Source organism: Suricata suricatta, chromosome 9 (assembly GCF_006229205.1).
Source record: "Suricata suricatta isolate VVHF042 chromosome 9, meerkat_22Aug2017_6uvM2_HiC, whole genome shotgun sequence".
In the NCBI taxonomy this organism is placed as follows: Eukaryota; Metazoa; Chordata; class Mammalia; order Carnivora; family Herpestidae; genus Suricata; species Suricata suricatta.
Genome location: NC_043708.1, coordinates 80,615,515 through 80,639,156, shown reverse-complemented (window position 1 = coordinate 80,639,156; position 23,642 = coordinate 80,615,515). Strand labels below are relative to the sequence as shown.

Here is a 23,642-nt window from a genome sequence, read left to right as displayed (position 1 = left end):
CCGGGGCCGCGCCGAGCGAGGGCCTCGAGGGCCCCGAGGGCCCCGAAGGCGCGGACGCGCGTGCTCGGGAGCTGAAGGATCAGCTGGAGCTGGAGCTGCTGCAGCTGGGCGAGGAGCAGTACGAGGGCATTCTGAGACGCAAGGAGCAGCACGTGACCGAGGTGCCCAGGCGGGCGGGGGTACGGGAGGGAGCCACAACCCAACTGACACCACCTAGGCCTCCCTACCTCCTCACAGCAAAGGGCTCCTCTAGCTAAGCCTGTCTTTGCACCTCCCTCACCCTGCAGCAAATCGCCAAGATGATGGAGCTGGCCAGAGAGAAGCAGGCTGCGGAGCTGAAGACCCTCAAGGAGACCTTGGACATGTATGATTGCCTCCTCCCCATGTCTGACTCTCACCTCCCAGGAGGGTTCAGGCCCTTCAGAACATCTTCCTGATGCTTGTCTCTCTGCAGTGATACCAAGGAGATGAAGAAAAAGCTGGAGGCCAAGAGGCTGGAGCGGATCCAGGCCATGGTCAAAGTCACCTCGGACAAGATGGCTCAGGAAAGGTGAGCCCTGGAGGGAGGCCCAAGACTCAAACTCCAGGGCCAGTCTGAGAAGGGACTACTCCAGCGGGGAGTGCAAGTGGATCCTGACTTGCTTCCCAGAGATGTGCCCGTCCCTTGGCATTTGAAAGTGAATCCCACTTCTGTCACCTCTGATTGGAATGTCATCCTTAGGCAAAACACAGATGCCATCACCCTGAGCAGAAAGGAGAATTTAAGGGAAAACCGATCATACAGAGAGGGAGGCAAAACCTTGGGATGATAGCTTCCCCCCGCACACCTTGGAGGACAGTGCACTTTAGTGAGGAAGCCCTTTCGTCAGACAGCCCCTACAGCTCCCACTGGCCCCTCAAGTCCTCCTTGGGTCCCCATGATTACCCCCTCTGGCTGGTTCTGTTCATAAGGCAGAAGTCTCATTTTGTCTATACCCTGAGGAGACCTGGTCTCATTCGACTCTTCCTAGGGGCCTCCTGGTCTCTCTGAAATTCTGATTACCCCAACAGGCTGAAGAGAGAGATTAACAACTCTCACATTCAGGAGGTGGTACAAGTCATCAAGCAGGTGTGTAAGAGCTGTGTCCTTCATATACACACACATACTACATAGGAGGGAGGGGTGGCCCTAGGCCTTTATTTTGTCTTTAGGAGATGCACAGTCCAGAGCAGGCCCTGCAGCTTGGGATGGGAGGAGCAATGAAGAGGAGGAGGGGCCACCAGCCTATCCCAGGGCTCTGGCCTTCGTGGGAGGGTGGGGTACCAGCCTAAAGGGATCTGTCTCTGGCTAGTCTCCCTGAATGGAAATGAATAAGCTGGCCCAGGGAGGATGGGATGTGCAGGAGTGAGGGGGGCTTCCTGAGGCTCCAAGGAGTCAGAAGAGGAAGGAACACTCTGCTGAGAATGGACCTCAAGTTCCCCTGGGACCATTAACAACACTAACAGAGCGCCCATTTACTGAGTCCTGACCTTGTACCCGGCTCTAAACCAGGTACTTTACTGGCAGTGTGTCACATGCTCCTGCACAATCCAGCAAGACAGACGATTTGTTTTACAAATTCAAAAGGACTGCTTAGAGGGTGACAAATTTGTCCCAAGTTTTCTAGCTGGTTAGCTGGGACTGTAACTAGATTTAAAGCCAGGTTTCCTGTCTGTGTTCTCCTGATCCCCTGCCTCTCTCTCCCACCCAGATGACAGAGAACCTGGAGAAGCACCAGGAGAAGCTAGAGGAGAAGCAGGCAGCTTGCCTGGAGCAGATCCGGGAGATGGAAAAGCAGGTGACAGGGACCACTACCCTGGCCACCAGCAGAGTTAGCCTGCCCTAGGGAGCTGCCAGTCACGGGATGGGGTGGAGGTGAGGGGACTCAGCCCTCACAGGTGGACCACAGGCCTTGGTTCCCACATGGTCCTGGGCCCCTCTAAGAGGAGGTAGTTCTACATGTCTCTTTGCCTGGTTGTCACCCCCTTCCCTGAGAGGCTCCCTGATGGTCTCCACTACCCTCCACCTCCCACCCCAGTCTCCTGGGAGCTCTGAACAGACTGGGTATCTCCTGTTTGACTGTCCAGGGTAGGGAGATGGGTGGTTGGCCCCTACTGAGACAGGTGTTGGTCTTTGCTGTCCCCACAGTTTCAGCAGGAGGCACTGGCAGAGTACGAGGCCAGGATGAAGGGCCTGGAGGCCGAGGTGAAGGAGTCAGTGAGGGCCTACCTCAGCGACTGCTTCCCCTCTGAGGCCAAGGACAAGCCTGAGAAGTCCTGTGGGGCCTTCAAGGAGCTGTGTGAGCAGGACCCACTCACAGCCAAGACAAGTGCCCAGGAGAGCCGCCTCTGATGCCCCCATCCCACTGGGACATTCTCTAAGGACATTCACTCTTCTCGGGGATGTGGCTCCATCCCTCCAGGAGGAAAGGCCCCCACATTCTAAGGCTGTGGGCAGCTGGGGCTCCCTTGGACTCTGGAGCCCCCTCCTCAACAGCGAAGCTAGAGGAGGCAGGAACCTGGTACCACCAGGGTGGAGGCCCATCTGGGCTTTAGAGGCCCTCTCCAATCTGACTTCCTCTTCATCTTTCATTGCTTCCTCTGAGTGAGTGTCACGGATTCATTGAGAGCAAAAGAATATGGACTGGGAGGCAGGAAATGGGGTCCTGGCCCCCCTCTACCTTCCCTAGTGTGCATCCAGTGGTGCCCCACCCTGGACTCACTGTTCTCACCAAAGGGTTAGGCCTGGCCACCTGGAACCTCCACTCTAGTGCCTCTAGTTTAAGCAGGACCACCCTCCAAACCCTCCTGCTGTGAGGCCCCATCTCAGACCTGTCCTGAGTTGGCCTCCTGTCAACTCCCTGATACAGAGCCTGGCACTACCTCCAGGCTCCCTGGGCACAGCTACTTCCAGGATCCTGGGCTGAGGCCCTTTCCTTGGCTGCCTGCCTGTGGGGGATGGGAGGCTGACATGGAAAAGCTGCCTCAGATGTCCAGTCTCTGAGACACCAGGCCTCTGGCTAGTAGGGAGGGGCCAAAGAAGGCCTTTGGGACACTCTCCTAGCCCTGGGGGGGGGGTTACTTCCTAGTATGTACCCCCACTCAGGCTGCCTGACAAGATTAGCATCATTTTCTCTCCTGACTTGATGAGATTTATTTATTTTTCCCCTTCTTAGTGCTACTAAAGAGAACCCTGTCCCAATATTTCCTGCCTAAGCCTGGCCTCTGTTCTATAGCTAGGAAATGGGAGGCAGGGGATAGGATGCTCCTGAAATGAAACAGCCTGGCAGGGGCCAGGGGGAACCTTTGGGAGTTGAACCCCAGGATGAAGTCCCATCCAGAGCCCAGTGGAATAGAATGGCCTTGCCTCTGGGTGTGAAGGGGATTCACTTCCCCTTTGGCCAGCTCTGATGCCATAACCACTGGAAAATGAGGTCACTCCTTTTCTCCACCAGCCCCCAGATGCAGCCCTTCCTTGTCTCCACCCTCAGGGCTTGCAGCAGAAGAGCCTCTTGGAAGGGTGCCCCTTACCCTCTTGGGGAGCTGTGAACCTCCAGGCCACCTGGGCCCCTTTAGGCAGACTTGGAGGGGTCACATTCTTAGGCCTCCGCGGTAGTTATGGTTGAACCCAACACTTGCTCGACAGGGGCTTGTGGGTAGCTGCTCACTGCCTCTGGGGAGTGGTCCCAAATCCCAAATGGGAGAAGCCAGGTGGGGATTGATTCTGGGAAGAGCTTGTTTTCTTATCAGAGAGTTATAACAAATGCCATTAGCTCTGAGCACCTGTGCCTTCGGAAAATAAACAGAGCCATCACCACCATCCTCCATCCTTCTGGGGGCCTGACCTCTGGCATTCCCTGGTTGCAAGTTGAGACTAGGGGTTCTGCCCATCACAGCAGTAAGGCCTGTCATTGACATGTCCAGCTTGCATACACACTGGATACAGCCAAGGGTGGGACACTTGTACGCCAGAGCAGTGCTCTGTCTTTAGCTCTCCTGCCGGGCATTCAACTGCCCCGTTTTTCTGCCAGCCCAGGGGTAGAACCACATAGCATTGAGGATCCAGGCTGGAGGAACTCACTGACCCAGGAACATGGGCATAAGCCAACGCCAGTGCCGAAAAGAGCCCTGTGGGCAGGCCCCAGTTTTTGCCCGTGACTGAAGAGGGGAAGGAGAAGCCACCTTCCCCTAGCCTCAGCCAGCCCCAGCAGAGTTTCTGGGCTCCCCTGTGTGGAGCTGGGAAGCCCAGGAATGGGGAAGGAAACGCAATCTTGCCTCTGGGAGAGGCCTCTGCACAGCAGGTTGGGGGCCAGGCCCAGATACCCACCTCCTAGCTTTCTGTCCTCTGGAAAAAGGGCCAAGTGCCCCCTAGGGCACTGTGGGTCCTGGGGATGATTTAATCTCTGGCTGTAGGGGAGGCGAAGAGGAGGGCTTGCTGGCCTCCCTCAGGGCCCTGAGCATGTGAGTTTCTGCTATGTACCTGTAGGGCTGGAGCAAAGTTCCCTGTCCATTCATCATGCCTCAGTTTCACCTTTTACATGAAGAGAAGGGTCCCTACTCCCTTCCCAGTCCCCTTGCTGACTCAGATACCAGAGTCCCCTGCTGACTCACCCCACCCCCTGCACCCCCCATCCCCTCCCCAGCTCTCTGGATCTCCCAGGCATGTTCCACCAGGCCCAACCCTGCTGAGCTGGTGCAACGTGACAGGGTGAGGGGGCTGGTGACACTTGAGGGGGAAAGAAAGGGGTCTAGGAGGGGGGCTGGCTGTAGACAGAATGACAGACTACAGACCTGTGCCTCTGGGAGGAAGCTCTTTTGCCAGCCTGGGGCCTGCCCTGGGAGAGGCTCAGCAGGTGGAGGGGAGGGGAGGGGAGGGGAGTGTGGAGTGCCTGCCTGCTCCCTGCCTCAGCTCCATCTCTTGTCAGCCTTCAGCTCCCTAAGCGACAGCTTCTAATTCCGGCTGTTGGGGCCTCTGTGCTCTGCAGCACAGTCTCAGCTTTTTTTTTTTTTTTTTCTATTTCTTTTCTGCTCAGAACATACTGAGCCTACCCAAAAGTCGGAGCTAGGGCTCCAGGGCCTGAGACCCGCCACAGGCCTGGCTGGCTTGGTGATGCTCAGACAGAGCAAATGCACTGGCTGCTCCTTCTAAAGAGTAGCCGGTGTGGCACCGCCTGCCAAGCCAGGGTTGAGGCCCCAACAGGAAGCTCAGGCTCCCATGCCTGGGAACTGTCTCCATCCACAGAGACAGAAGCCCCAGGGAGGAGGGGGGCCATGGTTCTGTAGGACAGAGCACATACCCCATTCTGAGTCTCCCGCTGCCTCTGTCCTATACCTGGGGCCAAATGCAGATTCCAGGGTTACCTCCTTCCAACTGACTCTGGAAACAGAAAGGAGGGAAGAAAGCAATTTCCCTCATGCTGCCAAAAGGGGAATTGAGTCATGAAGAGAAGGAAAGCCTTTCTTCTGCTGAGGAGGGTGAGAGCTTTCTCGCACCCCCACTGGGGTTGGGGAGTCTATACTCACCAGGAGGCAACACCGCAGGGGGGTTCCCCCATGTCTGGGGCAGGCGAGATTGGGCTTTCTACTATGCTCTGAAGAACCACTCTGAAGAACTGTGTAGCTCTTTCCCTGACACTCACTAGCTTGATCTTGTCAGAAGTAGGCAGGGCTAGTATTGTCGACTTCATTTTGCAGATGAGACAGTGCAGGCCTGGAGCCACACTGCTAGTAAATGCCTTCAAGCTGTGACTTAACTCTGAGGTTGAATGTGTCAAATGCTGTGCCCTTTTTGTGACACCAGGAGACGAAAGGGATAGAGCAGGGTGATTAAAGAATGAGAAAAGAGGAAGGGAGTGGGGGCTTGACCATATATACAGATATACATCACAGGTACCGCCCCAAAGAACAGAGGGGTGTGGGAGCCCTTGCCTCATAGATGGGCTCAGGATGCCAGGTGGGCCTCCCTGAATCCTGGCAGCTGGAGAAAGGCAAGAAGCCTGGAGTTCAGGGCCCAGTGTGCACTTTGTTACTCACCCATCTGGGCCCACTCTTCTTTCCGGAAGGGCAAATCCTCTCCTTACCCAGAACCTTTCCTTAGGCAGCTCCTGCTGCAAAGCATACTATCATAGCTCTGCCCAGGCTCAGGACACCTTTATTATTCCCTGTCTTCCATATTATTTCCTGTCTTCCATAGGAAGTTCCTCAGTAAAGTAGTCCTCAATACTGTCCCCTACAGGTATTTTTCTTGCTTCCTGTCCTGGCCTCAGTAACCCTGTCTGGAATGTCTTCCTTATTTCCTAGCAGTCAGATCCCCCACACGCTTGAAGAACATCTCAGAAGTCCTGTCTTCAGATTTCCCAGGGAGCCCTCTCCTCCCCACAACTCCACCTTTTCCTCTGAGCACTGTCTTGGTTTCTTATTTAACCTGTGTATTGAGCCCTAGGGCAACAGCCTCTACTTTTTTGTCCTGGTCTTGTCTTCCTGCTTGGGAGGGAAGGTCTCTTCCATACAGAACTGAACTTCTTCTATCTATCCCCTGCAGCTGGGAACACAATACTTGCCTCATGAAAAGTCTCAGTAAATTCTGTAGTTGATACCTGATTGGATTCATACTTCGCAAATATTCATTCCACACACACACACCCCCCACACCTACCCTCCCAGCCAACCCTCCCTCCACCCCACGGCAGTCTGAGGAGCCCGAACTGCCCTCAACCGAGGCCTGAGCACCTTGGCCCTCCATCTCAGGAGCAAGTGGGGTTGCTGTGGTTTTTCAACACCCTACTGACTCGAGCTCTCTTATTCCCTTTCAAAAGGGTCAGCTAGTGGCCCAGATCAGAGCCCTGTGGCCTGGGGGTGGTTCTGTGCTCAGGAGGAAGGCGAGGACCGTAGGGGAGCCTTGCGTGTTTGTCCCTCGCGTTTTCCGGAGTGGCGGCGCCAGGGAGCTCTTAACGTGGCTGCAGCACTCTCGGATCTCCAGGCTCCGGCTCTGGCCGCCGCGTCTCGGCTCCGCCTGCCAGTCAGCCGCCGGGAGCTGGCAATCGCGCGCGTGGTCGGGGTTGGAGACGTTGGAGATTGGAGAGCGCACTCTCCCCTCCACCCCCGCTCAGTGAGCGTGTGCGGGAAGAACAATTGTGTGTGAGTGCGTGATTCGCTACCCTTGGAGTGGCAGTTCTCAGCCAGAATGAGCGCCCCCCACTCTGTGCGCAGAGAAGATTCCCCCTCACGCCCCCGCCCCCGGCAATTACTTCCAGTTCGCCTTTCGCCGCCACCTCCCAGCTCGCTTGTGGTCCAGTTCTGCCCTCTTGGGATCCCATTTCCTTCCACTAGGACCGCTGGAGGCAGCCCTCCGTCTTCCCCGACGGGTCCGAGATCCCAAGTTTCTAAGGAGCCAAGATCACCGACTTTGGTGGGGGCGGAGGGCGGGGAGACGAGGAAAGACGACTCTGACTTTGGGATTGGCCTGGCCTGCTGCATGTGGCCCCCAGCAAGCAGCCGCCGCCCCCGCCCCGCAACTGCCGCCGCAGCCCCAGGGGAGCGCGGAGGAGGAGCCGCTCCCCGACTTCGTGGCCCACAAAGGGGTGGGGGTCAGGGGCGGTCCTCCCCGCCTCGTGCGTTCCTGCCGTGAAGGCTCAGCCCGGTTCCAGGGCTGCCATTGCCATGGAGACCCCCGAGGCTATAAAGCCAGGTATGCTGGCTTGCGGCGGCTCCCGCGCCGCTGAGCCCCCCAAGTAAGGAGCAAGCGCCCCGGCGTGGCCCGGCCCCCGCGAGCGGGGAGGAGGCGGAGGAGCGGCGCCAGCAGCTTGAGGAGCGGCGCTCCCCGCCAGGGCTGGAGGCAGGCGCGCACGGCGGGCGCCACCGTCTCAGCAGGGGAGCGGGGGCTGCCTCAGGTGCGGGTGAGTGGCGCGGCTCCAAGCCACAAGGGACGGAGGGGCACCGGACACGCGGAAAACAGCGGGACAGACAGAAGGAGGCAGAGCTTTGGCTCCCGTAGTCTTGTAGCGGGCCAGGAGCGGAGCCCAGAGTAGCGAAGAACCTACACTTCCAGGCGGGAAGCTCAGGGAAGGAGCTGCGAGACGCCAGGCGTGCGGCCCAGGAGCGGCGGGGCAGCGGGAGCCGCGAGGGCAAAAGAGTGGGAACATCAGGACCCTCGGCTGCAGCCGCCCACGCGCGGAGCGAACCAAACCGGAGCACCAGCGGTGCCCAGAGCCCGGCGGGGCGCGGGAACAGGGGCGCCCCCGTGCGGAGCTGCTGGGCCGCCTGGGAGCGGCGGCCGGGGCCATGCTCAAGCCCAAAGACCTGTGCCCCCGAGCGGGGACGCGCACCTTCCTGGAGGCTATGCAGGCGGGCAAAGTGCATCTGGCCCGTTTTGTGCTGGATGCGCTGGACCGCAGCATCATCGACTGCCGCGCAGAGCAGGGCCGCACGCCGCTCATGGTGGCGGTGGGCCTGCCGGACCCCGCGCTGCGCGCGCGTTTCGTGCGGCTACTGCTGGAGCAGGGTGCAGCAGTGAACCTGCGGGACGAGCGCGGCCGCACGGCACTTAGCCTGGCTTGCGAGCGCGGCCACCTGGACGCCGTGCAGCTGTTGGTGCAGTTCAGCGGGGACCCGGAGGCGGCCGACTCGGCGGGCAATAGCCCAGTGATGTGGGCGGCGGCGTGCGGCCATGGGGCGGTGCTCGAGTTCTTGGTGCGCTCTTTCCGCCGCCTCGGCCTGCGCCTCGATCGCACCAACCGAGCGGGTCTCACGGCTCTGCAACTGGCCGCATCCCGCGGCCACGGGACCTGCGTGCAAGCCCTCACCGGGCCCTGGGGCCGCGCAGCCGCCGCCGCCGCGGCCCGGGGCTCCAACTCCGACAGCCCCCCAGGCCGTCCGGCTCCCGCGCCCAGCCCAGAGCGCCGACGACCCAGTCCTCGCCGCTTACCTCGGCCTCTCCTGGCGCGCTTTGCGAGAGCAGCGGGCGGCCACGGTCACGGCGGCGAGGCTGGGTCAGGAGGCAAAAGCTCCGGCCGGCACCGAGCGCAGGGCAGCGACAGGCCCGAGCTGGGCCGGAGCATGAGCCTGGCTCTGGGTGCTGTAACCGAGGAGGAGGCGGCTCGACTACGGGCAGGAGCTCTGATGGCCCGACCACACTCGCCCCAGTCTTCGGGGACCGGGAGGTGGCGTTCCCAGGAGGTGCTGGAGGGAGTGCCTCCGACCTTAGTGCAAGCCCCCATTGGCCTTAGTCCCCACCCGGAGGGCGGCCCAGGCTCTGGCCGTTTGGGTTTACGCCGACGCTCGACAGCTCCAGACATCCCCAGCCTGGTGGGGGAGGCACCAGGGCCCGACAGCGGCGCTGAGTTAGAGGCCAACGCTCTGCCCCACTCGGAGCCTGGGCCTCAGCCTTGGCAGGCAGGCACGGAGGCCGTGGTGCTGCACGCTCAGCGGTAAACAGCGTTGAGGTTGGGCCCTGCTTTCCCTGCTCTTAAGGTCTCTCCTCTACTGGGATTTCTTTCTTCCAGGTCCTTCATTTAACTCGCAGTTTCCCGGCCTGTGATCCCAGAACCTGTCCCCATTGCCAAGGCGAGATCTCTACCAACCCTCTCTCTGAAAAGAGCCCCTATTTTATTTCTTTTTTGTGCTTGTTAGTATTCCCTGCCTAGGTCTCTCACCTTCCCTACAGCCTACCTTTCCTGTCCTGAAAAAGGAAGAGTAGAAGACTGGTTCCATATGCTACAGCCTTCCAGCCAGGAAAATGGACCCCCTCCTCTGAGCCCTAAGGCTCAGTTCTGGGTCTTAGGGGACTCCTGCCAGGTCACCTCCTCCTGGCCAGTCTTCCACACCTTAGTAGCCAGGCAGCAGAAGAACTGACTTGTAGAACAAAGGCCTAACCTCCCCACTCTGCCTAGTGAGATGACGGTAATGCTGCAGGTGACCTAAGTCTCCCTTCCTCTTAAGTGTTGGGGAAGAAGAGCAAGGAGACTGGCCTCTGAGCCCTTCTTGACAGAAGGGCTGATTGGGAAGGAATCTGAAGTTTTTTCTGGGGAGAAACTTATTCCTCAAGACAATGAAAGCATATTTGGGGATAGCAGAGGCCTTGGTGTTGAATACTAGTTGTCTCCTGAAACAGTTTCTGGGCGATTCCAGCTGTCCCTGCCTTTGGCCAAACCAGGACTCAACTTCATTGATGATGTGAGGTCCTTGCCCAACACCAACCCCTATCCAGCCCAGCTCCTGCTGAGCCAGCCTGTTCTTCAGCTCAGCTGCATTTGAGTCTTATCTCTGAGGTCGTGTCCCTCGTGGCCCGGCCTTACTTCTGCTATTAGAGGTCTGAAATGAAAGGACTTGGCACTTCCCCACCCCCACCATCTCCCAGCACCCCCCTTCCGGCATGTGGGTGCTCACGCAGGGTGGAACGGTTGCGAAGGCTTGGCTTAATTGTATTTCTTCCAATCCTCAAAGAACTTGTGTTTTGAGTCTTTGTATATGAAGCAGAAAACAGCGGGTCTGATCCGAGGCTTAAGAACCTGACAATGTCTCTTTAAATAGAAGCTCTGCGAGGGGGATAATTGACTGAAGTGTTTGCCACGTTAAACGGCGGCGCGAGGGAGTCGGGAAGCCCACACGAGCCGCAGGTCCGGGTTTAAATTACATCAAACTCTAGCGGAAGCTGGAAGGGGGCTGTTAAAGGGCTCCTGCTTCTCGCTGGGCTGTTAATGGAGGGGCAGGGCCGATGATGGATGCTGGATGTCGGGACCAAGGACCCCTGCCTCTTCCCCAGCGCGTGGGACGGAGGAGGCCGGGCAAAGCTTCATTACTGGGCAGATTAGTGAGTCAGAGGCAACTGTGGAGAGATGGTTAAATGCCCTTTTCCGGCGTGGTCCTTCCTCTCCTCCCCTCCCCTCCCCTCCCTCCTCTTTGTGCTGGCCTAAGAGGGGGATTCTAGAGGGTCTGGCGAACGCGTGCCCTAGGACCCTGCGGAAACGCTAGCACAGGTGTCTGTGCGCCCAGCTCGCGGGATGGCGGCGCTTGGGGGCGCTTTTTGTGAACCCCAAAGATTGAGCGTGCAGCGCCTCACTGGTCTGAGGTGGGGGCTTTTCAAGACGTCGATCTCAAACGCCTTTGCAGAACGGAAGGTTTCTCACGAGTAACTCTAAGGCAACTGCCCAGAGAGAGAATGGTCTCTGCTGAGAAATTGGGCCTGGGGGTGAGCGGGCCTTGTGTAGGTGTCTGACACCTTCTTCCACCCCTCAAATGTCGGCAACGCCCCCCCACCCCCGGCCTGGCTTCCGCAGTGGATGTGATCTCTGGTGCCCCCTGGTGGCAGCGCTGCGCTTTCCTCGTGGCGCCCTGGCTCAGAGTTCAGACTTCTGGTTTTACTTGGGATCACGGCAATGTACTTCTCCCTCCGTGTGCATCCTCTTCCTCTTGTAGTATATTAAATCCGGATACTTGAAGTCATTTCCCAGCGGTGGAGTGAGGGACAGTAAACAAAAAACTCGGATTTGGAATAACAGGAGCCCAGACCCTTCCAAAGGAGGGGACCCCAAGATCTTCCAAATTAAGCACCCAAGTCCAGAGAGTTCTTGCTCTCTTCTGAAAAAACAGGGACTTCCAACCCCTCCTTCATAATTTCTGAACCTTGGGACCTGCGCTGATTTCTTCTGATGAGATTTGCTTTCACTTTGGAGATGTATTGCCCTCCCCTCACTCCTTTCTCTCCAGACATCTGCCTCTCCTTAGTCCCACTGTCTGGGTGGTGGGTGAAGGATACAGAAGCACCTGGAAAGCCACATGGAGAGGATCTTGGGTGGGATGGGGGATAACTGGACATCCCAAGTGCAAACTCCCCCCCTGATCCCTGCTTGTTCACTAAATTCCCTGTGTTTAATTCCACGATGTTTTTAATGGTGTAAGAATACAAGTATTTTGGCTTCTTTACAACACCGTAAGGTCTGGGTTGAACATTAGGTAGATGGTGCTGTCATTTTTCCAATGTTGCTGACCTGTGGATTTCTGGTTGAATGTCATCCTGGGCCCTCCTTATTGAGTAAACAATCATAGGGTTCCTCTCCATGGAGGTGCCAAGGGCTTGGTGGTTGAAAGCAATGTTTCTAAAAAACCACAGCAGATCTTTCCTGTCTGCACTGAACTGTGTGTGACTGGCTTGCTGTTCTTGCAGATTTCTTACTAGCCCCAGCAAAACTTCTATGTCTCAGCACATTTTGCTCTCCTGCACTTTGTTCTCATTGTCAGCCCCAGGGCTGGGGTCCTCTCTAGCTCACTCCACTTTAGAAGACACCTTTCTAAACAGTTTTCTGTTCCGATCCTTGTTGCTTTCATCATTGTGAAGAGTCACCCGGGCCACTGGGGCTCAGTACCCTAACATCAAGCTCAGAACCAGGCTGTGTGGGAGGCTAAATGACATCTGCACATGCTTTTGGAATGACACTGGGTGGTGGAAGGACTATTAGAACTCAGAAGAATAGTTAATAAATCCATATTATTCAGTTGCAAGAAGTGGCCTATCTTTGCCTCACCAACTTCTCCTGATTCTGGGCTCCCTGTGGAATGCCAGGAGGGTGGGCTTGCTTCCTGTGAAGGTTCTGCCTTCCGTCAGCCTCCATCCCTGCCTGTCCCACTGTGTACTGTGGCCGCCTCCTGAAGGACTCAGGTACTGCTTCCAACTGAGGGACTAGGACCCTCAGGCCAGGGCAGCTGTCCGGGTGGGGTTGGTGTGGGGAAAGGAAAGAAGAGGGTCTGCATGGTTCCTGGAGGCTGGGTAAGAGGTTTCAGTGAACCATAGGGCTGGGGGTGGGATGAACTCTCAGGAAGGAAGTGCTGTAAACAGTGTCAGAGCTAGACGCTCAAAGATCATGCATCCACCTCCCCTTCCTGCAGGACTAGAACCAAGGTCTATCGATTTCCAGTCACTGCACTTCTTCACAACCCCACAGTTCTGAAAACCAAAACACAGACTGCCTTCTCCCTGGAAGCAGTTCCAGGCCACTTTTTATAGACAGCTGGAGGAGAGCAGCCTCAGACTTTCCTTGGAGTGGGAAGTAAAATGGAGAAGGGAGACCCCAATGCAGAAAGTGACCACCAGCTCAAGTGGCTGCCCGCGAGGCCCCTGTGGTGCCACCAAGCAGAGCATATGGCCCTGATTTTCCTAGCTGGGTTCTTCTCCCCTGGGAAGGACAGCTCTGTCTCTTTCTCTTTCAGTCTCCAGGGCCTTTCACTTCCTGTTTCCTCTTTATCTGCTCTCGTAGGCCCACATGCCACCAGGGAGTTGGGTTTTCTGTTGACTTGAGTGACTGCTGGGGAGCTCATATGGGAGGGGGGCACACCAGACACCTGCTTGAAGTGTCCAGCTTGAAGACAGCCTGGCTCCATTCTCAGAAGACAACAGCCCAGAGGTTTTGAACACTCAGTTTAATTTAAAACAGGCACAAGTGCAAACAATTCACAAAAGTTTCTAGGGAAGATGCTTTTGTTTTTAAAACTCTGACCCTTAAAAAAGTCCTTGCCATTTTTTGGGGGGCCCCAAAGCAGGCCACTAGGGAGCAGAGGAATCTAAAAATATTATCTAGATAGGGTCCTGACACCTGGAGTTCTTCCCTGGATTCCCTGACTCACAACATCCCTGAAGGTGGGGAGGGAAGGGGGACAAAAAGACAGGTGTCTGAAGAGGCAGCACAAAGAGGGTGCCCATTTTCTTGACAGGATGGAACCCCAGGGGGTGGTTCATCTCCCCCAGACCAAGATTTTTGAAAAGAATGGGTCCTTGATGACCTGGTTATTGAGATGAAGCTCACAGGCAAAAACAAAGTTTGTTCCTTTACCATTACCATCTCTGGCTCTCAGACTGCACAGTCCAGGAGAAACTTGGAAATCTGTGAGGCCCCTGGGATGTGTCAGGTTCGATGCAGATCTCTTCACTGTTCAGGTCAAAACATGGGACTTTGGAGGTGGGATGCCAGGCCAAGAAAGCAGGTCCCTTCAAAGTAGAATTTAGTGGCAGAAAGTTTGGGAAGTCTTACTGAAGTAAGTGACCTGAAGGGAGCCGGGCTGTTAGGGTGACCATCCTCTGTGCACACACACACACACACACACACACACACACACACACACAGACACGATGTTCTCTCCATCCTGTAAAGGGAGACCAAGTTTACCACCAACTCCATTCTTTCTCTTTTACCCAGAAAAATGCCCTTCCTCCTCCCCTGGTCGGAGAGCAGGCTGTTCACAGTTCGGAGCAGGCTGTGCAGGGAGAGTGATGTCAGTGCAGGTGGGTCAGGAAGCAGGTGCAGGTCAGACTGTACCTTCAGGAAGTCAGACATAAAGGAGGAAGACAGCTTCGGGCAATAGAAACCTTCTCTGTGGCCCTCCTGAGACTCAGGGTTTAGAGCTGGAGCTGAGAACAGCAGGTATTCTGGTGAAGACAGGCAGTCTGCCCTCTTGGGTGGCCTGGGATGCTAGTGTACAACTACCTTTAAATAACGGCAGCAGCGTGTTCTGTTGTGTTGGCCACAGTGGCCAGGAGTGCTGGTCTCCACGTTTCTTAGAAATATCCCTGTGCAGATAACAAAGGGTCATCCTGTAGAAGGGGGTCTCCACCATCCCAAAGGCAACTGGGGACTCTCTTGGGAGGGAGAGAGACTGAGGGGCAGGTCCGGCCTGGCCCAGTGGGCTGAGGGGCAGAAGGGTGTGGGTGGGGTTTCACATTCAATCTTTGGAAAGAATACTGAGAGAATGAGGCAGGCAGGCCCTGCCGGCAGGCTGGCTGCTCAGTGTCCCCTGCTTGTTGGCATAGGTGGCAGGTACACCCGAGGGGTGGGCTCAGCAGGTGGAGGTCTGCTTGCGGTAGAGCTGGATCAGGGGCACCAGGCACTCGGGCAGCCCCGTCTGCAGCAGAAAAGGGTGGTCCAGGAGCTCCTGAGCTGTGGCTCTCTCCTGGGGGTCCCGCACCAGCATCCGCTCCAGGAAGTCTCGAAGCACTGGGGAGACCTGCAGAGACAGGGCATCACTGAGAGGAAGCCACAGCATGGGATTGCTTTGGGGTGACTTGTCTGCCTGGCCCCGCCATCATTTGAAAGTCTTGAATTCTCTCGTTTCTTACTTCCTGGTAGTAGCTCCCAGGCTCAGTACTTTTTTGGATTATGGGATAGGTAAAGAAAATTGGCATATAGGTCCAGGAAAGGTGGCTAGATCACCTCGAGGGGATGCTACTGAGCAGCAGAATGAAGAAGCCTGGCGTCCTGGGGAGCTGGGCCCTAAATACAGCCCATCCCTCACCCTGCTTCACAGGGCTCTCAGCCGGCAGACTCTGTGGCTCTGTGGCAGGAGCATGGGATTCATATTAGTGATCCAGCCCTGGAGCTATCCCTGATCTTGGGCAAGTTGAAATTTTCTCTAGACCTCAGTTTTCTTACCTGCCCAATGGGCTAATGATAAAATGTGCCTGCCTTGGCTTTAGTGAAGATAAGAAAGAGGTCAGAGATGAAGTGTTTTGAAGAATAGAAAAGAACAAAGTGGGATCTGAAAAGGAAGATTGCTTTATTGCTCTAAGCCTTAGAGTCTAAGTCAGGGGCTTATCTTAGTTCATTCTGAGCCAATATCTTGGGATTAAGGTAAGTCTTCTGTTACAGAAGACTACCTCCTCTGGGGGATTAGCCAATTGGAAATATCCCCTATATGTTAATCTTGGGGCTGGTGGTGCAGGCTCCAAGGACCAGTTGTCCAAGAAGGTGTCATCCTGTCTGTTCTCCCATCCAGCTGTGGTGGGGCCACAGAACTGTTATCCTTCAGGGACTGGGCTTCAACCCTCTGGGACATTTCCGCTCTGGCCACCAGATGGCAGTGCCCACCACTGGTCTAAGGACCAGCCCACCAGCAGGGAGTGTCCACTGGTAAGGCCTGTGAGTTTGGGTGGATTTGGCAGAAAAGGGTTAAACACACATACATCACCTTTAAGGGAAAACCTGTGGTTCAGGTGTGGTCAGGATGTGCACCAGTGGAGGACAAGCCAATTTGCTAGGACACACTCCTGTCTGTCACTGTGCTGTGTGGTACAGCTCCCCCAAGAGATGGGGTAGAGGGGTTCCTGCTCAACTAGCTTCTCTAGATTCCTGACAGGCTTGCTTTCCCTTCTCTCATGCTCCTGTCATTTGCCTGCAGGTGGAAACTTGTCTGAGTGACCACAGGAGTTTGTATATAGATGTGGCTCCACACCCAGGTGCAGGTTTTGTGTGGACAAAGAGGAGCCTTTCTTGGGAGCCTCTGGCTTCTGTGGAAGGGAGAAGCTGGGCCTGGGGGCCCAGGCTCTGGTCCTCTAAGCCTCAGGAAGAATGGGGTCAGCAGGGTCACACCCTGTGCACTAACTGACCTTGTGAGAGTTTTTCAGCCTGGGTGGGGGGTTGTCCCGGAGCCTCTTCATGGCTTGCACTGGGGAGTCGCTGAAGTAGGGTGGCTCCCCATCCACCATCTCAATCACCATAATGCCCAGAGACCAGATATCCACCTGCAGGAAGAGAACATCCCTGACTCCGCTGGCCCGAGCCGACCCCTTAGTAGTAGGGCACCGCAGGCGGATGGGAGTAGCTGGTTCTGGCTTTCATCGGTGAGCTGGCCTCCTTCCTAGCCACCCGCCTTGGGGTCAGTTCCTTTCTGCATGAGTGCCCGTTGACTACAGGGACATAGCTGTCAGCCATTCTCTGAGAATGGCCATCACACATGAGTAAGCCTGGCTGTGCCCCACCTTGCCCTTGAGCTGCCGGAGGAGAGGTTTTTGGGAAGCAAGGTAACAAGTGAGAACAGATCCATCTAAGAGTGGGCAGGGTGTGATGGGCATTGCGGAGGGCACTGACTAAGTGGGAATCTGAAAACTAGGGCTATTTTGAAGGGGGGGGCAGGTCTCTCCAAGGGCCACAAGAGCTGTTTGTCCCCAAGCTGCTTCTGGGAGTTCTGGGGGATTAAGGACCTGTTACCTCAGTTGCATACAGAGACCTGGAGATCACTTCAGGAGCCATCCAGTAGGGGGTGCCTACCAGGGACTTCCTCTTGGGGACATCTTTGCTGATCTGAGCACAGAATCCGAAGTCAGAGAGTTTCACCTGTGGTTGAGGTGAGAGGTGGGGGTGGGAAAGGGAGTGAGTGGTGCAGCAGGAGCAGAGCTGGGAGTAGGGAAGCAGGGCGTGGGGCATGGCTGTACCAGGTAGGGGAAGGCCCTACCCTGCCCTCCAGGGTCAGGAGGATGGAGTCACTCTTGATGTCCCGGTGGATGACCCCTTGGGCATGCAGGTAAGCCAGGGCCTGCAGCACGGCCTCACACACAGTGGCGATCTGCTCCTCGTTCAGCCTGGATGGGGAAGGCCAGGCCACAGGCAGAAGAGAACGTTAGCTTTGGCGGGGCTGCAGGGCAGCTGGGCTGGGCAGATTAGGGGCCCCTGGTAATAGGCCCCACAGCTCCTGGGCAATATGTATGGGGGTCCAGTCAGGCCAGAGCCCTGGTGGAAATGGGCCTGGAGACATTCGGGTATTCCCCGCCCCACTCCCCTGAACCCCATGGGTCTGTTCACCCAAACAGACACTCACAATGTGACAGACACCCCAATGTCCTTGGCCTGAGTCTGCCCAATACTCCTTCCAGGACAGTGAGGGGAGGGGACAGCCAGCTCTCAGAGCCCAGCCCTCTCAGCTGCCCACCTGACTTGGGAGACGATGTCCGTGAGGGCCCCGCCCTGCAGGAACTCCATAAGCACCCACAGCTCCTCGCCCACCAGGTAGCTCTTGTACATCTCCACCACGTTGACGTGCTGGTAGTCTCGCATGATCACCACCTGGGGGGGGGGGTGGGGGGGGGGCCTGAGTACCAGGCACAGTCCCCACTGCCCCTGCTCCCAGATGTTCACCCCGAGTGCCTGCCATGTCCTGCCCTCTCCCCCCACCTCATTAAAGAGCAGCTCCCTGCGCTGCTGCTTCCTGAGGTCCATCATCTTGACGGCCACCTGGCGGCCTGAATGCTTCTCCCGGGCCAGGCAGACGATGCCCGTGGAGCCCTCGCCGATCTTCACATAGCTGTCCAGCAGCATCCGGGGGTCACCCTGGTCCACCACCATCCTGAGTGCAGCCTTGAACTGCTCGTGTGTCACAACACCTGTGTCCTCGCCAGCCAGGGCACCCTTGGCCACCGCAGGGTCCTGGGGCAGGTACAAGTTGCTGGTGCTGATCTGGGCTTGCCTGGTGCGTGGGGAGCCTGCAGGGGAAGACCGGCCTGGAGGCGGGCCGGCGACTGGGGCTGTGCGGAGGGACTTCTGGGGGCTGCTGGTATCCGAGGTGGTCAGAGGGCTGAAGGTTCCCATGGGCTGGTCTGAGGGCAAGGACTGGGCCTTGGCCACCAGGCTTTGGGCGGGTTCTTTATGCGGTGGTCGAAAAGAGGAGGTGGGCTGCAGGGAGGAGAAAAGAAACAAAGGGGTTTGGCTGTGGGAGCGTTTGCTGCGACCTTTCCAGAGGCACAGGTTGACCTCTGGACAGGGGGCCGATCTGGCAGGGCATCAGACCAAATAAGGTAGGTGCTCTGGGCAAGGGTTTTCAAATGGAGCAGAAGCCAAAGCTTGGTCCTGCTCCATAACCCAGCCCCTAGCATTCCCAGGTGAGCAGTGCAACAGCAGCTCTTTACAAATCTCTGCCATGCCTGGGAAGCTGAAGAAAGTAGAGTCCCTGGGGTGTCCTCTGCTGGGTATTTCTTCCTGGGTAAGTGACAGCCAGACCCCAGGGAGGCCATCCAGAGGCCATCTTCCCTCTGTGCTGCTGTGCTGTGGGGAATCTGGGTCAGAGGCATTCTTCATTCCTGGGGCGTTCCCACCCAAGGGGCCACGTGGATGGAAGAGGCCCTGGAGGACAGGGTGGGAGTGTGGACAGCAGGGCACCTATGACCGGCTCCCAGCACAGAACAGGGAAGCCACAGCACGGGCTCTGATAGCCCTACTTGTGCCTGACAATAAAGAGTCTGCGTGTCTATGCTGTGAGAGTATGTCCCCGACAGAGGACCAAGGAGCCATGTTACCATCTGAGGGTTCTCAGGTACGCTTTCTGGGCTAGAGATCTGGAATCAGGAGGACAGGTCTAGCGAAACCCAAGCCCTGGGGCCAGGGGTGGGGAGGTTGCCTAGGGGCTCTACAGAGCAGCTTTTCTACTTGCCCCCAAGCATGAAACTCCTGGCAGATGACCCTCACAAGGAAGGGAAGGCAGGGGGCCTATCCTTATGGCCTCTCATGGGAAGGCCAACTGAGTGGCATGCTGGACCTCAGTGAGCCCAAGCTGCAGCCCTGGAATCCTCTGAGGCTCCTTGCCTTTCAGGGCCCAAGCCCTCCTGCCAGCCCGGCAAGAAAGGGTCCCATTCTTGGGTTCTCTCCAAGGAGTTGGGATGTGCAATATGACTCTCCCCAGGCATTATATGATTTTAAAAGGGACACCCGGAAAGGGCCAAAAGTTACCTAACGAAGGACACTATAGGAGCTGCAGAGAACTTCTTGGAACATCTCAGAACCCCTCACCCTGTCTAGGTGCCCGGTGGGTCCTGGTCCAGATCCCCAGAACTCCATTGACCTCTAGAAAGTCTGGCACAGGGGTGAGTGCCCCTGCTGGCAGAGAGCCTAACTGTGGTTGACTTGGCCCCTCTCCCCATAAGCGTGCCACAGGCCCCGGCAGAGCCTGCAGTGAAGGAGCCAGGAGAACCTCCCAGCACCCGCTGGACTACTCCGTCCTGCCTGCCGAGCACATCTGGACTGAAAACAGATCCTCCCACATCTTTGCCGGCACCTGACCCGCACCCCTTTCCCCACTCTGTGTGGTGGAGCAGTGGGACCTTTGGACGGGGGGGGGGGCATGACCTAGGTTTCATTACTTCACTGCTCTGACTGGCAACGAGCCTGAGGCATCTCACGCTCTCTGAGCCCCAGTGTCCTCTATAAATGCACAGTGCTCTGGGGAGCAGGATAATATGCAGATTTCTGCCTTGGTAAGTCCCTAGAGCAATGGCTGCATTTTAACGAGGCCCCTGGGTTCTGATGTAGGACTGTGGGCCACACTTGGAGCAGCTTTGGACAAATGGGCTCTGTGATTCCACGGCCTCAGAGGGACTGTGGGAGGACTGGGATGGGGGTGGACGGGGCAGGGCCACTGCTGTGAGGCCATGTCCCAGGAGCAGATGGTTCACAGGACTTCAGCCTGCACAGCTCACTACATCACAAGACCGCCAATCACAAAGTCGCCCCTAAGGCCCTGTAAAAAGGCTGCCAGCTGGCCTGCAAGGTGTGGCTCACAGAAAACATGCTCTCTGAGCATCTGGGTAGTGTTGGGCAGAGCTTGGGGGGGTTGCCTAAAAACACCTAGAGCTTCTCTTGAGGTTGCTCTAATGGCCCTGTGACCTCTGTCTACCTGGATTTCTAAGGAAGGCTGTAAAATGATTCCCTTTGCCTTCTGGCCTCTTGGCCTCCTACACAGGCTATCTCTGCTCTGTGGTTGAGTGGGCACCATCAGTGGCAGGGGTGGGGGAGTGGGTGTGGTAAGGACAAGCCATGTGGAGGGGCCGAGGAGGGTACTCACCCACCTCTCTGCTCTCAAGGCTCAGGTGCTGGCTGAACTCAGGGGCCAACGGTGCAGGGGTGGGCGGGTAGATCAAAGGGTAGGGATCCAGTGTGGCCTGGAACATGGGATAGGGGTGGTGGGGCTGGGCTCAGTGTTCACCTCAGCAGCCTCTGGTCCCAAGCGTCCCTTTGTTGGCCTTGCTGCCTGTCTCCACAAGAAGGGAGCTTTTGCTTAAAGTCACCACAAGGAAAACTCAGAGGAAACCTACTAAGCCACACTAAGAAAGAGAAAGGGGGACAAAAGATGGAACTCTCTGTTGTGGGCTCTAGGGTGCCTTGTATGATGGAGACATCTCCTGGGGCGTGAAGCCACCTGAAGAGTCATGTGTAGTTACAGTGATGCCTCATTTTCCCTTCCTGAGCCATGGTGACAGGGCCAGGCTCTCCAGCCATGGGCTTGGGGGCTGTACTGTAAGTGCCCCAAAGGAAAAGGCCATGTCATAATATTTTAAAAATAATAAAGCCATTTTTCGGGGGTGTACCACTCTGACAAGGCCCTTAGATGCATTTTCTAATTTAATTCCCACAACCTTGTGGCTTGTTTTATTATCCCATGAGTACTATTATTACCTGTATTCGTAGATGAGAAACAGGCTCAGAAAGGTTAGGCAACTTGCCCAATCTCACTAAGTAGTAAGAAGCAAGGCCGATGTCAGTCCTGGTCAGCCTCACCCATTAACCCTAAGCTGTGGTCCTACTGGAGGTCCTTGGCATATGAGAGAGTACAGGGTACACAGTAGGTATTTAACCAAGGATTGCTGATTCTTGAGGTCTTCTGATTTGGCCTTTCTGCCTCTAAGTGGAACTACTTCTAAATCCCCCAAGTTCCTGTCTTAACTCTTTGACCTCCAGTCCTCACTCAGGGCTTGAGGTCTTGAGGTCTTTTGCTGTTTAGCCAAACTGAGTGATGGCAGGCCAAGCTCCCTGGGGCTGGATACAAAAGCCCTAGAGCCACAGACCCCTCCTGTAACCTCTTCTGGCTGGAGGTGACAATTGGTGGCTTGACTTCCTAGGGCACCAGTGCATGGACAGCTGCTGTGAGCTTCCTGAGCCTGCCCCTGGGATGTGCTGAGGTGCAGAAGGCTGGCTGCTGGTTTGGTCTGGTGGTTCCTAGGGCTGTGGGGGTGGAGTAGGAGGCCGGATGCAGTGGTTCTCAAGTGGGGGTGATTTTATCCCCCAAGGGACATTTGGCAATGTCTGGGGGGATTTGGGGTTGTCCCATCCGAGAGGTGCCACCGCCATCTAGTGGGTAGAGACCAGAGATGATATTAAATATCCTACAGTGCACAGGACAGCCCCTACAGCAGAGGATGATCTGATCCAAATGTCAATCAATAGTGAAGGGGTTGAGAAGCCGTAGCCCAGAGCAGCTCAGAGGAAGTCTCAGCCCTGCCTTTTAAAGGCCTGGCTTGAAAACGTTTATCTAGAAATGCATGCCCAAGGTGCCTGGAAGGAAACTACCCTCCTGGATTTGGAATTGTGGCATCTCCAACTCCCAGACAACTCCCACCTGCCTCTGGTGCAGGGGACAGCCCCGCACATGCAGCAGGGGTGGCCTATGGGAAATACCTGGTAAAGTATGCAGGGTGGACAGGCCAACAGAGGCTGGGTGGACAGCCTCCTGCCTGCCGTGGGGTGCTGGCGGGAGCTCGGCAACATGCATGGCAGTGCCCAGCCCAGGGTTGACACCCCCTTTTCCCAAATCCCTGAAGCCCCACCACAGGATTACCAAGAGGCCAAAGAACGATCAAGTTCCAGTTCTCACCTCCTGGGCAGTGTGCACTGTCCTGCTCCTACCTTGGTTTTCAAGGAAGTGTCTCCTCAGGGGATGGCCTTTCAGAGACCTCTCAGCTCACAGACCTGTTCCTCATATGGATACATGAAGCCACATCTCATTAGTTCTACCCCTAAACCCACATCCCATGCAGGACAGTTCACATCCTTCTTTCCAGTGAGTGTGCAAAGCCTAGAACCTTCCTTGCATGCCTTGGGCTGACAGTGACTTGGAAAGGGTGAGGGTCCAGGCCACTCTGCAAGCTCAGGCTGGACCACACTCATGTACCACTGACCCTGGAGGAGCCAGACTTGCTCTAAAAGCCCTCTGGGGAGAGGAGCTGTCACTCATATCACTGTCACCAGTTGTTTCTTAGGTCTGACTCCCCACCTAGTGCTGCAGTGTGAGCTCATTTCCATCGGCCCCTCAAGAAGGAGCTAGAGATGCCATGATCAGAAACCTTCAGGAGCAAGAGGCCTGAACCTGAAAGGCCCTCTCACTGATTCCTTCCCTGACTCATTTGAGACACCTGGGGCTTGTCCTACCCTCTCTGAGTCCATCTTCTCATCTGGTGCTGTCACCATGGACAGGACATCTAAGGGCATGTAAGAAGCAAACATAGTCTCCTCTGCCTGCCAAGAAATGTCACCATTAGGGCTCCCTTCACTGTTTCCTATTTCACAGGAAAAACATGTGCATTTAAGGCTGTCACACGTGCCAAAAGTCAGCTCTCCCATTGCTCCCCAGCCCAAGCAAGCTCATTCCTCTGACTTTTCACAGGGTACATGGACCCCAGAACAAATCATTACAGAAATGTTCAAATAGCCACTAAAGGAAAAGGGGAGGAAGCAAAGCATCCTTACTGGAGAAGGCGTTAACCTGAACATTTCTGACGCCCTAGGGAGCAGCAGTCCGGACAGGGAGCCTCCGCAGTATCTCAGGAGAGCTCTGGGGCAAGCAGGGAGCAGAGGCAGAGAGAAGCTGATAAGAGGGAGGCCGAGACCCTGCCGCTGCCCAGCACCAGAGCGCCTGGCTCTGCTGGGGCCTGGGTCTGGGGTGCTGGGTGCCAGGGGCAGGGAAAGGTCTGGGCTTTTGGTTAAAGGTGTCTGCTTCCCAGTATGGCCCACAGAGACAGACCGCAGAGGGCAAGAATGTAAACTGGAATGTACCAAAGGCCCCCTTTGATTGGTTCGGGGTAGAAATCTCAGTGGAGGCTGAGCTGG

At 56.4% G+C, this 23,642-nt stretch overlaps 3 protein-coding genes across 4 annotated transcripts in view; 2 read left to right on the top strand and 1 right to left on the bottom strand.

Moving 5' to 3' along the window:
• Positions 1–3,835, top strand: part of PLCB2 (phospholipase C beta 2) — a 19,803-nt gene extending 15,968 nt beyond the window's left edge. The window contains 6 exon segments of the mRNA XM_029951123.1: positions 1–161; positions 288–364; positions 455–550; positions 1,051–1,108; positions 1,731–1,817; positions 2,168–3,835. The exon segment at positions 1–161 is cut by the window's left edge and continues 82 nt beyond it. Coding sequence (XP_029806983.1) covers positions 1–161; positions 288–364; positions 455–550; positions 1,051–1,108; positions 1,731–1,817; positions 2,168–2,371 — 683 coding nt within the window. The 3' untranslated portion in view covers positions 2,372–3,835.
• A 3,522-nt stretch (positions 3,836–7,357) lies between these two features.
• On the top strand, positions 7,358–12,501 carry ANKRD63 (ankyrin repeat domain 63). Its single transcript, XM_029951520.1, has one exon. The coding sequence runs from the start codon at positions 8,299–8,301 to the stop codon at positions 9,445–9,447; it is 1,149 nt and encodes a 382-aa protein (XP_029807380.1). The 5' UTR covers positions 7,358–8,298; the 3' UTR covers positions 9,448–12,501.
• Positions 12,502–13,413: 912 nt separating this feature from the next.
• Positions 13,414–23,642, bottom strand: part of PAK6 (p21 (RAC1) activated kinase 6) — a 37,472-nt gene continuing 27,243 nt past the window's right edge. For both annotated transcript variants that reach the window (XM_029952153.1, XM_029952154.1), the window contains exons 5-10: positions 17,946–18,443; positions 17,704–17,837; positions 17,230–17,356; positions 16,986–17,111; positions 16,385–16,519; positions 13,414–15,006 (exon numbers count right to left, since the gene is read on the bottom strand). In XM_029952153.1, the coding sequence (XP_029808013.1) occupies positions 14,839–15,006; positions 16,385–16,519; positions 16,986–17,111; positions 17,230–17,356; positions 17,704–17,837; positions 17,946–18,443 (1,188 nt within the window). In that variant the 3' untranslated portion in view covers positions 13,414–14,838. The remainder of the gene's footprint in view (positions 15,007–16,384; positions 16,520–16,985; positions 17,112–17,229; positions 17,357–17,703; positions 17,838–17,945; positions 18,444–23,642) is intronic.